General features: G+C 49.0%; 1 protein-coding gene across 5 annotated transcripts in view; it reads right to left on the bottom strand.

The window, feature by feature from the left end:
• Positions 1 to 16104, bottom strand: part of fstl5 (follistatin-like 5) — a 1269795-nt gene that overhangs the window by 256009 nt on the left and 997682 nt on the right. For all 5 annotated transcript variants that reach the window (XM_072496156.1, XM_072496159.1, XM_072496157.1 and 2 more), the window contains one exon: positions 15175 to 15336. In XM_072496156.1, the coding sequence (XP_072352257.1) occupies positions 15175 to 15336 (162 nt within the window). The remainder of the gene's footprint in view (positions 1 to 15174; positions 15337 to 16104) is intronic.

Raw genomic sequence — 16104 nt, 5'->3', positions numbered from 1 at the left:
GTAACTACCTTGGTTTAATATCTGGTGTGTTAGTGTGTCTGTCCTTCTTGGAGCCAATTAAACCCTTACAATTGATCACTATATGTGACTTCTCCCCCATTTTTTTTTTTTCAAAACAAATGTTAGGACACGGCACACGTCCCAATGGTGGACCAGTGCTAAGTTTAGCATCCAAATGTTCTAGGATGTAAATAGCATTTGGCAGCAATCCAAAGGTTGCCTAAATAAATAAAACTGTTTTTGAAAGGAAAAGGTCGAATGAGGTGCGTATGGGCCGCGACGGGTAAGATTTGGATGGAGTCCCCGGGTAGGACGGCTACCAATACCGTAGCTCCCCTACCCGAGCGTTTTTGACCAACGGGGGGGGTCCCCAGGCAGGGCGGGTCTCACGCCGTTTCTCCACTGCCTGAGCAACCAACAAGAACGGACAAAAATGTAGTCATCATGGTGGGGTTGCTGCTTTGATTCTCCTGTCAAATCAGAAGAGCAGTTACGATCGGGCGTCTGATACCCGAACAAGTATCAGCTGAAAAGCTAGTTCCGCTGAACAAGCGTCTGATGTCGGTGGGTGTCTGAGGCAAGTCCTCAGAGGTTTCAGCAGAATGGGCATGTGGCGGTGGGGGGTGTCAGTGGGAAAAAGCTAAAAAGTTCAGGTGAATGGGTGTGTGGCGGTGAGAACATTCTCCTGTTGGACGAACAACATTAAACAAACATACAAACAACGGAAAACATCCTGCAGGTTCCATCAGGAAGGACAACACTTTTCACCAAGTGTTTCCTTTAAATCATCATGCGGACACCTCAGTTCTCTGTTGCGAACAGGGTCGCAAAGGGATTGGCGGCTTGGGAGTCAGACCCGAGGTCGTCACCTTCTCCTGGGTGCCAAACTCTGGAGTGAATTAGGGCGGAAAGGGCTGCTTGGTGTGAGTTGGGGTCGCTCTCGTCGTTGCGGACGAGTCTGCAGGAGTTGTCGCGGTGCCAATGAGTTGGGTCGAGTTGGGTGGGAACAAAGTCGGGGTCGTTCATGTGGTTCGGTGGTCGGTGGTGTGGTTTGTTTAACCACACCACCATTGGTAGGGCCTGCGAAATCCTACCAACTGTCCTGGCTTGATACAATTCACACCTCTTTAACCTGGGGTTACCCCATCTCTGGATCTGTAAAGATTTAATCACCTGCTAATGGTCGCATTCCAAGCATTGTTTGGCATCTTTGAATTTGTCTATATATGTGTTTCTGGAACATACCTCTGCATTCACCTGGGGAAGGATCAGCGCTCCGAAAGCTAGTGACATCGATACAAACCTGTTGGACTTTAATCTGGTGTTGTAAGACTTCTTACTGTGGTTTGTTTAAGAAAGTGATGAGGAAGGGGTCACTGGAGTCGAAGTCGGAGTTGCTGGGTGTGGGACCAGGATAGTAGGGAGGCGTGCTGTGGCTGTCGTCAGAATCACTGTCGCTGTCTCTGCTGCTGCAGTCTGTGGGCGTTCCGGGGCGGAGTGTAAAGTTTGTGGGTGGAGTCGGGGACGAGTCCGTGTCTGGACTGGACGTGGAAGGGGTTGGTGTGGTTACATTGGCTGTGGGCGGGGTTTGGTCTGCTGCGTCAAGCATGATGTGGTGGGCGTGGTTTGACTGTGCTCCATAAACCTTTAGCTGGTTTATGTGAAACCACGCAGTCTTACCATTTTGGTATTTGATTTTGTATACCGATGGGCTTACTTTATCCGTAATGGAGTACGGACCCGAGTATTTTGGAGACAGAAATGTGCTGGGGTTATACACAGACAACATCACTTGTTGTCCTATATTATACTCCGTTGCATGTACTGCCTTATCAAAACAGGTCTTGCTCTGTTTTCTTTTAGTGCCCAGTTTAACAGCGGCTGCTAACTGAGCCGTTTTTACATTCGTAAGTAATTGTTCAACGGCTTTCTCATGGGTGAGGGCCGTAACGTCAGGGCTGGTCAGGTCTAAACCCAACAAGTACTCTGTCCCTTTCATGGGGCGTCTGGTCATGAGGGTGTGTGGGGTGAAACCTGTGGAGGTGGAAACAGTGTTACGCAAAAACATCAGCGCAAAGGGGAGGACCGAATCCCAAGTGGTGTTATTCTGCTGGACCATTTTTCTAAGGGTGGTTTTTAGGGTCCAATTCATGCGCTCCACTATACCACTCGACTGAGGGTGGTACGCAATGTGAAATTTTGGGGTTATGCCAAATATCGTGAGGACGTTCTGCATGACCCAACCTTGGTCCAATTCAATACTGCGGGTGAGTCCCCAACTTGTAAAAATGTGGTGGGTTAGGATTTTGGCTGTGGTTTTCGCGGTGTTGGTGCGGGCTTGAAATGCTTCTACCCACTTTGTAAAAGTGTCTATGACCACCAGAACATATTTATAGCCATTCCTGCAAGGGGGCAATGGACCTATAAAAGCAATCGGGAGGTTAGTCCAGTTGTTCTGAGCGCAGATGAGGCAATTCTCAATGTAATGGGATACATCCTCTTTGAGATTAGGCCACCAACAAAGCTGTTTGAGGTGGGTTGCGGTGGGTTCGATTCCCTGGTGTCCATGACCATCATGGAACAAACAGATCATTTGATTCCTATCCTGTTCAGGAACTACACAAAGGGTGTCCTTTAGCACCACACCGTCATGTGTGGTTATTGTATTTCTGTACCTCTCGTATGAGGCTGGAAACTTCCCTTTCACAATTTCAGTGAGAGCGCTATCCTGCTTCTGGGCCTCTACTAGATCTTCGATCCTAGTCTGCGCGACCTGAACTGCACTCACTGGCGCACTCACTGGGGCGCTCTCGGGGGGCTTCCAAAAATACCCATGCCTGGATCCTGCCTTAGCCAGCGCGTCGGCTTTTACATTTCCAGGGGGGGAGGAACGATGGTGGCTGCGGACTTTTATAATGCCAAAAGTCCTGTTCTTGGCCTTTTTCAGAATATGGCGGAGTAATGGGGCTGAGGGGAGGGGTTTCCCATCCGCGGAAACAAATCCTCTCGTTTCCCAGAGGGGCAGAAATTCAGTGAGGCTGTTGCACATGTATAGACTGTCTGAATATATGTCTGCTGGGCTGGGGAAGGAGTCTGGGTGCTCCACAATGTAAGCGATGGCCGCAAGCTCTGCTGCCTGCGCGCCTAAGTGTCCGGGTAATTTTAATGCGATTTCCTCGAGGGCGCGTCCCTGCGCGTCCTCCACATAAATCCCACAACCTGTTATGCGTTGCCCATCCTGGAGTGTGGAAGATCCATCCACATAAATCCTAATGGGGTCACACGTGTCCGGGTGAGGGGGGTTCTGAGATGGAGTGGCTAGTTTTCTGGGGGGTGTTTTAGCTATAAAGGGGCCTGTATTATGGTGGGGCGAGATGATTTCACACTCATGGGGGGTTCCGGGGTACTGTAGATTGTCCGCTAAGTATGTGTGTGTTTTGGTCCGTTTGACTGTGATGTCCCGTCCTTGTAAGAGAAGGGTCCACCTAGCAGCGCGGATTTGGCTTACGGTACCGTCTTTAAGTCGTCCGTCTAGTAAAAGTTGGGTGGGGGTGTGTTCGGTCAAAATGGTGATGGGGTTCAGTCCGGTAATGTATGAAAAGTACTGGACTGCACAGAAAACTGTAAGCAGGTGCCTCTCACAGGCGGAGAATCCCTGCTCCACAGCATCTAAAATCCGGGAGGCATAAGCCACGGGTCCTAGCTGGTCGTGCCGTTCCTGCAGGAGCACGGCTGAAAGGGTCTGTGGTCACTACCTCTATGGCGTAAGGGGAAAGCGGGTCGGGAACTTGTAGTGCAGGGGCGGCTATGAGTGCCTGTTTTAATGATTCCACAGCATCCATATGCTGCGGAAGCCATTCCCAGGGGGTTCCTTTCTTTAGGAGGTCTGAGAGGGGCGCTGCCTTGCTGGCGAAACCGTCAATGTGGTTTCAGCAGTAGCCAACCAGTCCTAAAAATGACCGGAGGGCTGAAACGTGTTGGGGAAGGGGCAATTTAGCAATCGAGTCGATTCTTTTGTGCTCAATCTCGCGTTTGCCGTGTGTGATAATAGTACCCAAATATACCACTTTCTCTTCCAATATCTGGGCCTTTTGGGGGTTTACTTTACAGCCAATGGAATGTAGTAATTCCAGGAGTTCGGACAGAAGCTCAATGTGCTTGTCATGATATTCAAACACACATCACAACACACACATCATGATAGACAGACCAACAGACCAATTAGCACACATAACACGACAGCCAATCACAGACAAGAGCAGACACAGTATAAGACAAGAAACACGACACCTGTTGGCCAGTCCATCTGGAGACAGGACAAGGCCAGGACCTCATTAACAAGACACTCACACTCTCACCACGTGCTGAGTACTAAGTCAGATGTGTAAATAACTAGTTGGAATAAAACTGCGTTGTACCAATCGCAACCGTGTTGGTTCGTCTGTACCTCAGAGCACCCAACACCACAGTGCTCTTCCTTTGTGTCTGTCTGCAGTAGTAGGTCGTCTACATACTGTACCAGACATTCGGGGCGAGAAAATTTTGCCAATCCATTTGCCAGCTGTCGGTGGAAAATGGAGGGGGAGTTGTGGAAGCCTTGTGGCAGGCATGTCCACGTGTACTGCTGCGCTCTGAAAGTGAAGGCAAATTTATACTGGCACGCCTTTGCCAATGGAATGGACCAGAACCCATTACTGACGTCCAAAACCGTGAAATATCGGGCATGGAGTCCCTGTTTGAGCATGGTCTCGGGACTTGTTGCATCGGTGGGGGCTGCTGCGGGGGTGACTTTATTGAGTTCCCGATAATCAATGGTCAAGCGCCATGATCCGTCGGGTTTCCTTACTGGCCAAATCGGGGCATTATTAGTTGAGGCTACCGATCTTAGGACGCCCTGCTCTAATAAGCTTTCTATGACCTTTAGGATTTCTCCCTCTGCTTCTAGGGGAAATCCGTACTGTTTTTGGGGTCTTGGGTCCGGTCCGGATATTTGTACGGAACCGGTCATCTGTCCACAGTCGTGTTTGTGGGTTGCGAATGCTGCCCTGTTCTTTTGCAGGACTGCCCTAACCTGTCGGTCCGTGCTGAGTGTGCTGGGGTTGAACCTAAACTGCGCTAATTTTGTTCATATAATCCCCTATATTGAGCGTTGCGGGGGCTCTAACGGATTTCGCCATCTTCCAGACACAGTGGTTGACTGGATCGAAAGAAAGGTGATGAGAGTTCATGAAGTCGATCCCCAAAATGTGCTCTGCTGTTGGGGGCAGGTCGACTAACACTACGGGGTGTTTCGTATTAATGGTTCCGATCTGGATGGGTACAGGGGTTGTGATATGTCCCTGTTGTGAGTGGCCTGTGAAGCCGCTGAGGGTGATAGTGGCTGTGGTGGGCAACGTGTCCTTACCAAGGATGGAGGAATTTAAGGTTGTGCGGGACCCTCCTGTGTCCCAGAGAAGCTTAATCGGCTGTCCCCTAACCTTTGCTGCGCCTACGGGTCGTCCTGACCTATCCCAAAGGGTATCGCAGACCCAGCTGGGGGAGCCTGTACACCATCAGTCCGTTCCGGTCAAGTCTGTCTGATCGGACTGGGCGCTAACGCTATGTATGGGCTCTGCCTTTTTCTTACTGAGAGTGCCTGTCTGTTGGGCTCTCTGTGGTTTTTTAGGGGCCTTGCATTCTTTGGCAAAATGTCCCAACTGTCCGCAATTGTAGCATTCTTGCGGTTTTGCTGGGGGGGGCTGCTCTTTCCCTCGTTTACCCAGGCGGGGTTGTGAAGAGTGGTTCTTACTGCCTGCACGTCTGCGGCGGCTTGGTTTTCCTCAAGGGTTTGAGCTGCGGGTTTACCGTGAGCCGCTTGTTCCCAAACGCGGGACAATCTTTTGACCACCCACTTCTCATTTTGAGCCTCCTCCGAGGGGTCATAATTACTACAGGCATTCTGTCCTGCTTCCGTGGCATGGGAGATATGGGAGAAAACGCAGGTCCATTTGGCCATATTGTCTGCGGACAAATGGGCACAGTCTACATTTCCGAAAACGGCTTCAAAGTGAATCCACAAGCGTCCTGCGAATGCTGTGGGGTGTTCAGACTTTTTCTGTCTGCACTTATTTAGACCGTCTACGGGGTTGCCCCGGTTGTACCCGATCGCATCCAGGATCGCGGTATGCATTTCTGCAAGGGTGCCTCCTCCTACATTCTGTGGGTCGGGAAGGGCTGCTGCGACCGATGGGTCTAAGCTGAGGACCGTGAGCTTTACCTGCTCTTTCTCATCCAGGCCGTACATGGTCGCCTGGTGTTTGACGGTGGCAAAGAAATGGTGTGGGTCTGAAGCGGGGAGGAACGGTGCGATTTTAGCACACGCGTCCCGTAATTGGGTCACTGTGAGGGGGGCGGAATATAAGACTTCCGCCTCGTCTGCTGTGGCGGTGCGGTGGGTTGTTACAGGGTTCATGGGAGCCTGTATTACCTGCTGTGTGGGGGGTGGGGGTGCTCTCCTCCTTTGGGGTTTTCCCTGCGCACATGCTCCCTGAACATATCTCTGCGCTGTGTCTTGCAGTTCTTCCCAATCAGGGCCGTCTTCCTGGTCTAAACTTTCCCCAAAGGTGTCTTCGAATCCCTTTTGGACAGAAAGCATTGCTTGCAGGTCTGCAATTTGCTTTCGGCACTTTACATGGTCTAAGGTACTCTGCCTTTGTTCCGTGGTTGCAGCGTGGAGCGCTCTCAAGGCTGCCTTGAGATCACTACATTGCTTCTGTAGTGTCTCCACCTGCTTCTCCGTCTCTTTCTTAACAAGGATGGCACGCTGCGTGTCCTGATAAGCCTTCTCATACTGGGATTGAAAACTGCTTAAATGCGCCAGACAAGACTGGTGACCCCGTTGGGCATCAGCCACCTCTTCGTCCTTGGCTTCTAACTGCCATTTCAACTCCAGGTTTTCCTTTTCCATCTCGCATACATCGATTTTACTCATACGATGTATGCCTTCTATTTCTTTTCGGAGCGTCCTGACGACCCCCTCTGTGCCTCGCAATTGTGCCATGCAGGACACGATTGCCATCGGCTTGCGCGATTTCGCTAAGCTTTTCTTATGGATTTCACTCATGTTCTCCCACCAAGTATGCCCTATACTTCCGGGACCTGAGTCATCATTATTACAGAAACCGCTCCACACGGGCCATCCTTTGCCCTGCAGACATTTGCGAATTTCCACTTCACAAATGGGACACTGTCCCACTCTAACGCTGCTGATCGGTGCGACCGCAAATTCTTCGGGGTTCATGCAGCGCTGCATTGCCTGCATGGCTATCTCTCTTATCTGCTCGTTACGTTCAAATTTGGAACAGGGGGCTAAGGTGGTGTCGTAGATGCGGGTACGGCTTGCGCTAATTTCCGAAAATACAGACTTCCGACAGTTTTGACGCAACAAAATCTATCAGTTTTACCTTATAACCCTGTTAGTTACGCATGCATACACACACTTCCGAATTGTGAATTATTAACCAGAACCGCTTGAACACTTGTGGTTTTTGTTTTTGTTTCAGATTGGATTCTATTCAAATTGTTGGGGTTCTCCCGGAGTGGTTTTCCACTTCTATGTTGGGTCCCGGCGGAGTCGCCAATTATGTTGCTCTTATTAGCCTTAGTTTATTACCTCTGATTATGTCACCTTTGCTCATGAGTCGCCAGGTATCTTTCTGATAACGCCACGTGGTTCAAGCTCGAGTTATGATTAATAAGTCAGCACAACGCTTAGTAAGATTGAAATCAACGGTCATGTATTATATACACCAAGTAATGCTTACACAATAATGCTACTCTCTATATAGAAACCAATCACTACTGGCCAATACTTAACTTTAGGAAGGGCCCACCAGGTCAGGGAAACGAATGGCTTATCGAATCGGATCTGGCACGCGGGATTCAAAAGGCTGATACAGCTCGATGGCTAGGAGTCTCTATCGGGTAGCGATCGCTGGAGTCAAACTTACGCTTGCTGGTCGATGTTCTTGCGAAGGTCCCGAGCAGGCGAAGAAGGGAGAGAGAGAGCGATCTGAACTTGGCCCCTTACTTTATAGGGCCCAGCAGCTTCCCGCCTCTCGGGGCGGCCCTTGACCCTGAGTCCCAAGTGATTGGACTTGTTTCCAATCACTGGGTTCGATACATCCAATAAAGGGGCGATTCCTCGATCGGGGGGTGGTCGTTCACCTGTCTTTGTTTCGGCCACTGCAGGCGCCGACAGGTCTGGCCCGGCATTCAATTGCTAATATGTTGCAATTGTTCCCGGGGATAGCCGATTAAACTGCAGATGTCTGGGTTGATGTGCTGCTAATGGTCTTGAGTATCGATCTGGGCCGACTTCCCCAGAGCCGAATATGCTATTCCGTCTGCAGCTGTCCGTTTGTGTCCTGTTGGCTGCTTTTCCCATCAGCCTTTTCGGTGAGCCATTTTAAATCGGGTTTTGGCCAAATTAATAGAGAATCAGCCATTTTAGGTGGCTACAGAAGGAACTTAAGCAAGGAGTCAGGAGGGCTCGAAGGGGTCACGAAAAGTCATTGGCAAATAGGGTTAAGGAAAATCCCAAGGCTTTTTACACATAAATAAAAAGCAAGAGGGTAGCCAGGGAAAGGGTTGGCCCATTGAAGGATAGGCAAGGGAACCTATGTGTGGAGCCAGAGGAAATGGGCGAGGTACTAAATGAATACTTTGCATCAGTATTCACCAAAGAGAAGAAATTGGTAGATGTTGAGTCTGGAGAAGGGTGTGTAGATAGCCTGGGTCACATTGAGATCCAAAAAGACGAGGTGTTGGGTGTCTCAAAAAATATTAAGGTAGATAAGTCCCCAGGGCCTGATGGGATCTACCCCAGAATACTGAAGGAGGCTGGAGAGGAAATTGCTGAGGCCTTGACAGAAATCTTTGGATCCTCACTGTCTTCAGGTGATGTCCCGGAGGACTGGAGAATAGCCAATGTTGTTCCTCTGTTTAAGAAGGGTAGCAAGGATAATCCAGGGAACTACAGGCCGGTGAGCCTTACTTCAGTGGTAGGGAAATTACCGGAGAGAATTCTTTGAGACAGGATCTACTCCCATTTGGAAGCAAATGGACGTATTAGTGAGAGGCAGCATAGTTTTGTGAAGGAGAGGTTGTGTCTCACTAACTTGATAGAGTTTTTCGAGGAGGTCACTAAGATGATTGATGCAGGTAGGGCAGTGGATGTTGTCTATATGGACTTCACTAAGGCCTTTGACAAGGTCCCTCATGGTAGACTAGTACAAAAGGTGAAGTCACACGGGATCAGGGGTGAGCTGGCAAGGTGGATACAGAACTGGCTAGATCATAGAAGGCAGAGAGTAGCAATGGAAGGATGCTTTTCTAATTGGATGGCTGTGACCAGTGGTGTTCCACAGGGATCAGTGCTGGAACCTTTGCTGTTTGTAGTATATATAAATGATTTGGAGGAAAATGTAACTGGTCTGATTAGTAAGTTTGCAGACGCCACAAAGGTTGGTGGAATTGCGAAAGCGATGAGGACTGTCAGAGGATACAGCAGGATTTAGATTGTTTGGAGACTTGGGCGGAGAGATGGCAGATGGAGTTTAATCCGGACAAATGTGAGGTAATGCATTTTGGAAGGTCTAATGCAGGTAGGGAATATACAGTGAATGGTAGAACCCTCAAGAGGATTGAAAGTCAAAGAGATCTAGGAGTACAGGTCCACAGGTCACTGAAAGGAGCAACACACGTGGAGAAGGTAGTCAAGAAGGCATATGGCATGCTTGCTTTCATTGGCCAGGGCATTGAGTATAAGAATTGGCAAGTCATGTTGCAGCTGTATAGAACCTTAGTTAGGCCACACTTGGAGTATAGTGTTCAATTCTGGTCGCCACACTACCAGAAGGATGTGGAGGCTTTAGAGAGGGTGCAGAAGAGATTTACCAGAATGTTGCCTGGTATGGAGGGCATTAGCTATGAGGAGCGGTTGAATAAACTCGGTTTGTTCTCACTGGAACGACGGAGGTTGAGGGGCGACCTGATAGAGGTCTACAAAATTATGATGGGCATAGACAGAGTGGATAGTCAGAGGCTTTTCCCCGGGGTAGAGGGGTCAATTACTTGGGGGCATAGGTTTAAGGTGAGAGGGGCAAGGTTTAGAGTAGATGTACGAGGCAAGTTTTTTACGCAGAGGGTAGTGGGTGCCTGGAACTCACTAGCGGAGGAGGAGGTGGAAGCAGGGACGATAGTGACATTTAAGGAGCATCTTGACAAATACATGAATAGGATGGGACTAGAGGGAATTGGGCAGCACGGTAGCATTGTGGATAGCACAATTGCTTCACAGCTCCAGGGTCCCAGGTTCGATTCCGGCTTGGGTCACTGTCTGTGCGGAGTCTGCACATCCTCACCGTGTTTGTGTGGGTTTCCTCCGGGTGCTCCGGTTTCTTCCCACAGTCCAAAGATGTGCAGGTTAGATGGATTGGCCATGATAAATTGCCCTTAGTGTTCAAAATTGCCCTTGGTGCTGGGTGGGGTTACTGGGTTATGGGGATAGGGTGGAAGTGTGGGCTTGGGTAGGGTGCTCTTTCCAAGAGCCGGTGTGGACTTGATGGGCCGAATGGCCTCCTTCTGCACTGTAAAAAAAATTCTATGATACGGACCCAGGAAGTGTAGAAGATTGTAGTTTAGTCAGGCAGCATGGTCGGCACAGGCTTGGAGGGCCGAAGGGCCTGTTCCTGTGCTGTACATTTCTTTGTTCTTTGTTTGTTCTTTGACCACCCATCTGTGCCACCGACCACCCATAACTCCCACTGACCGTGGCCACCTCTGGCCATGCGACTGAAGGCTATTGATAAAAGGAACTGGCAATCGTAGTAAAGTAAACACTTCACAGCTCCCAAGTGGCTGGAGGTTGTGTGTGCAAGTGGCTACAAAATTGCTTTAAGACCTTAATGTTTTGTTTGCTGACTGCCTTTTCTACACAGGAAACCTGGAATTAGGCAAAAGAAAGATGTGAACAAGCCTACTACCAGTCTGAAGAAGGGGAAGAGATGCTTTCTCACTCCTATGCTATGCTTTGAGTTACTGTGGCTCAGGTGCTGACTGTTGCTGTTTTGAAATTCTGCTGCTGGAAGCTGGTATAGGGGGAGAAAGAGGAGGAAGCCAGCCTGCTACTGCAAATACCTATGTCTGTATTTCTGCTTGTAGCAGCCATTCTGCTTTCTTTGACCTGTAATGAGGCCTGGAGAGGATTTTGGCTGGCCGACTACTTGGATGAAGATGGAGGAGAGTTTGTTCTTGCAGTCTGTTGATATCTTCGCTGGCATATTTTGTGTATTGACGTTTTACTGTTTATTGACTTATGTCTGGAAATGTGTGTTACTTGTTAATGAGACCAGGTGTCGATACAGAAGAAGTGGTGGTACGGCGGACCGGTTCAACTGTACAACTCCGGGGTTGCATCAGGGTGCCTTTATGGCCTACTGGTGAATTTTTGTGTCAATTGCTATCTGCTGCTCTCGGTTTGGGAGCCGTGCAGGTTGCTGGAGGACCTGTTAATCCCAGCTCTGCTGCCTGTCTTCAATCTACAGTCTTCTGGTTAGCTGCTGCATTATTGGGATTTCTGCTTAAACAACAGACTTTGGACAAACTGAAACACCCTTGCTCTAATGGACTAATCAGGACTTCTCCTTTAGGTTTTGTGGCAGAGCCCAAGATGTCAGTTTGATAGACTTGGCAAGCAGCCAATCAGCTTGTTTGGAATATGGGCCATGGATGCTGCTTGTTTGGGATGGGTGGAGTTTTTCAGAAACTTCTGGAACAGGAGAAGCCAGCGCCATTTTGTCAGTTCTAAGTAAAGTTCAGCCCTGATGTAGCTTGAAGGTTTTCTCTCTGTTCTCTCTCACTGCCAGGGGCTTTTAGAAACTGCTCGTCAGACCTGTGAAGGTTCCCTTGCTTAAAAGACACAGTAAGAAGTCGTACAAACCAGGTTAAAGTCCAACAGGTTTGTTTCGAATCACTAGCTTTCGGAGCACAGCTCCTTCCTCAGGTGAATCCAGCACCATTCACCTGAGGAAGGAGCTGTGTTCCGTAAGCTAGTGATTCGAAACAATCTGTTGGACTTTAACCTGGTGTTGTAAGACTTCTTACTGTGCTCACCCCTGTCCAATGCCGGCATCTCCACATCATGGCTCAAAAGACACAGGGAACAAACAGAATGGAATGAGAAAGTGCTGGCTATTTTTCCAGGGGTCTGCAGCATTCTAATACTGTCTCAGGGACTGGGAAGAGCTTAAATTTAAGCTTAAACTGAGAGCATTCTTCATAACACAGCCAGAGTTCCTGCACCAAAATCAGGAAACCGAAAGACCTGCAAACGTTCCGATATAAAGCCCAGTAATATCTCAGAAAGGCAGAAGCACCATCGGACGTGAATGCCCATTGGTCGTGTCCTATCTTACTGACCTATTGGTTGACTGTCTGTGTGTCATGTCTCTGGTGCTCCCTCTAGTGTCTAGCTAGGTTAATGTATGTACATTAACCCTTTGTGTACTTACAGTGATGTATATCACCACACTCTCCACCCTTACCGTGTGTCTGTCTTATGTAGGTGGAGGGCGGGACGGGGTTTTGTGATTAGGTAGACTGGTAGACCATTGTCATAGAATTAGAATGCCTACAGTGCAGAAGGATGCCATTCAGCACATCGAGTGTGCACAAAGTGTTCTGTTATTTCTTCAGAAATTCATCTTTGCCTCTTATTATTGATAAAAATAGTTTGTTAATGTTTTACTTATAAATCTGATGTCTTTAACTAATTTGAACAGTTAAGGGTTAAAGATTTCAGGAAAACACAACATATTTTTTAATTCACTTATGTTGGGACTCCGGGTCTGTGGGGCTGGAACTGACCGCTCACCTGCCTAGGGCGTCGTAACAACATCAGAGGTGGAGGCAACCTGCTGCTTACTGTGCCCCATGACCATTGATGCACCTGGCAGGCGTCCTCTGGGGGCCCTGGGCCGGAGGAACATGCCTCGTCCTGTCACCCTTTTCTGGAGGCTGACTTCGAGATGCGCTGTTGTCTGGCGGGGGGTGGGAGGTTGGGGTAGACTTGGGGGTGCAGGAGCCCATCGCTGCCAGCCCATAGGGAGTCTCTGGGTTGACACCAGTGGCCCTCCCCCCTGTCAGGGCTCGTTGGGCCCTGGGGGTAAACTCGGAAATGGAAGAGTAGCTGGATTGAGCTCCGAATGCCTCTGCGTCATCTGGTTCTGCCAGCCTTGGCGGCTCCCCATTGTCTGAACCATTGTATCAACGCCCTCAGCAATGCTCCTCAGTGACTGTGACATGCTCTGGAACACACCGGTACACATCCCCTAGTGACCGAGACATGCTCTGGAGTGCATCAGAAAGGTCCACCTGAGACCAGGACACTTCCCGCGGCGACCGTAACATGCTCTGGAGTGCCTCAGAAAGGTCCACCTGAGACCAGGACATTTCCCCCAGCGACCGGGACATGCTCTGGAGTACCTCGGCAATGCCCACCTGAGACTGGGACATGCTCTGCAGTGCGTCAGCAAGGTCCAGCAGGTGGAGGGTGGGGTTGAAAGCCATGATGTGTTGATGGTGGGCATGCTCGTTGTTCTCCTCCACCATGATCTCCAGGGAAGCAGTGGGCGGGGCCACTCCGGATTAGCCGACACACTCAGATGGAAATCCTGCCGGAGAATGGACATGTGGTCAGCGGAAGGGAGTAACATTCTGTCTGGCATTAACAACTTACTTTTGATCAGGCATCAGGGTGGGAGCTGGGGAATCCTCAACTCTGCACCGTACACCAACTTCTGCGTCAGTGGCCGATCTGTCCAAAGCCATCCCCATGACTTCCAGGGCCTGTTTCTCATAGGGGGTGAGGACTCTGATGTCTGGCACCCCGTCGCCCGTCTGGGCTCTCTCCTATATGTTGTGGGCAAATTTCTTCTGTGGGGACACAGAGAGGGCGTTGTGAGCCGCACACTTCAGGCATCGCACAGGCTGGGGGGCAGACGTGGGCAGAACTGCTGGACATGGGTGGACCAGGGCATGATATGGTGGTGGGTGGGGGTGTGCCAGAGGCATGGTCATCAGGGGGGGTTAGGGACAAGGATGGGAGGCGGGGCCAGAGCCAGGGATTGATGCCAAGCCACCCTTGCGGCCCAGTGGAGGTTGTTGATCTTCTTACGGCACTGGGTGCCGGTCTTCCTGGTGAGACGCCCCAAGCTGACCGCCGCTGCGTCTTCCTCCCAGGCAACACTGGATGCCCTATGTCTGACCTTCCGAGTCCCTTGGAGGAACAGGGCATCTCGTTGGGACAAGTCGGAATCCCTGAATCTTGGAGCTGATCTGCTCGGTGGCATGGCTGAAAGTTGTATGAGGTTTTCTGTGGTGGATCGGTTTAAGTGTTGCTCTCTCTTGTTCGCTGAAAGCTGGCAGGTGCGGTACCAGCGAATCAGCCAGCAGAACAATCATTTGTAGCATGAAGCCCGTGGGGCCTCGTTAAGTGGACCAATTAAGGTTAGTTAAATCACGTCCTAATTTTTCACACATTGGACCTTACACTGAGCATTTACTGGCCAATCAACACATCAATTTCTTGTGACATCATGGCTGTCTTCCCCCCCCCCCCCCCACCACCACCACCACCCCTGCTGCCGCACAGGCAGCTGAAATACTCACCGAATATTCCTCTACTCCTGCAGCAGGATCAAACCACTTTCTACATGGTGAACAGGTTAGAAAGAAAAAAATGAAAGAGTATCTCTTTCCCCTGATGCATTAATTTCCCAGTTTAATTCAAATTGTATTTACTCAGGATGAAGTCTCTCTTATTGATCGTACACTTGAAAAGTCCCTTTAAATGAAGCCATCAACATAAATGGGATGGGCTGGTCCAAATATAGTTTAGACAAACAAACAACAAAAGGATGCACATGAAACTGCATCGTAATTCTCTGTTGGATCAGTGTACAAAGAGCACAATGTTTTATATTTTCTAACTGAACATTCAGTTGCGTTTTTAGAATTGCAATTATCTGTACTAGATAGTGATTTCTTCAACAACTCTGACAATAAAATATTTTGTATCTGGGTTCATACAAAAAAGTCTATGTAATAATGTCGTAGGTACAAGTAACATATTACCTTGTAGACTCAGCTGTTTTGATAGTTTGGGCATAATGTCAATGCCATTTTTCAACCAGTTGATCAAAGGATTTGGAATGCCTTCAGCATGACACCTGAGACTGGCAGTCACACCTGGTTCACGTGCCTGACTCTCTGGATAGACCCTAATAACTGGAGGAACTGAATATGAAGTAGGAAAAGCAAGTTAGTGCATGGTTCAGATTCAGTGGCAGCATTAAGATCATTATTTCAATCTTCCTCAAGGATGGATATATTCCAGTCAAAATGCCATAGACTGGGGCAATCTAAATAAATTGGAGTGAACTCATTTTTGCCATTATTTGGTCCGGAATGACATGCAGGTAAACAAGATATTTGGCTTCTTAGAGTAGTTCCATTCTGGGTTCAAATCTTGGTTTTGGTATACTTATATTTTTGAAATGTTTTGTGAAATTAAACCAGTTAGAAGATGGACAATTGCTATCATTGATTAATTTGGATTTGCTCATTCTCCACGCAGTATGAAAGCATGTTCCTGAATTAACTCAGCTGCTATTTGGACAGTACTTCAGCACAATGCCGAGAGGAATTTCATAAGTGGCTATAAAACCACTTTTTGCTATTTATATAATTTTTCTGGAATTCTGCTAGAGAATCACCAAGTGTAGATAACCAAACAGAGTTGTTATCTCTGGGTTGTAGCCCGTGCCACGGGATAATGAGATGAGGAATAGGGAGAGAGAGCAATTAAACACGTGGCTACAGGGATGGTGCAGGCGGGAGGGATTCAGATTTCTGGATAACTGGGGCTCTTTCTGGGGAAGGTGGGACCTCTACAGACAGGATGGTCTACATCTGAACCTGAGGGGCACAAATATCCTGGGGGGGAGATTTGTTAGTGCTCTTTGGGGGGGGGGGTTTAAACTAATACAGCAGGGGCATGGGAAC

The sequence above is a fragment of the Scyliorhinus torazame genome, chromosome 3 (genome assembly GCF_047496885.1).
Source record: "Scyliorhinus torazame isolate Kashiwa2021f chromosome 3, sScyTor2.1, whole genome shotgun sequence".
Lineage (NCBI taxonomy): Eukaryota > Metazoa > Chordata > Chondrichthyes > Carcharhiniformes > Scyliorhinidae > Scyliorhinus > Scyliorhinus torazame.
Note: the sequence above shows the minus strand (reverse complement) of the source record. Positions and strands in the feature narration are given on the sequence as shown.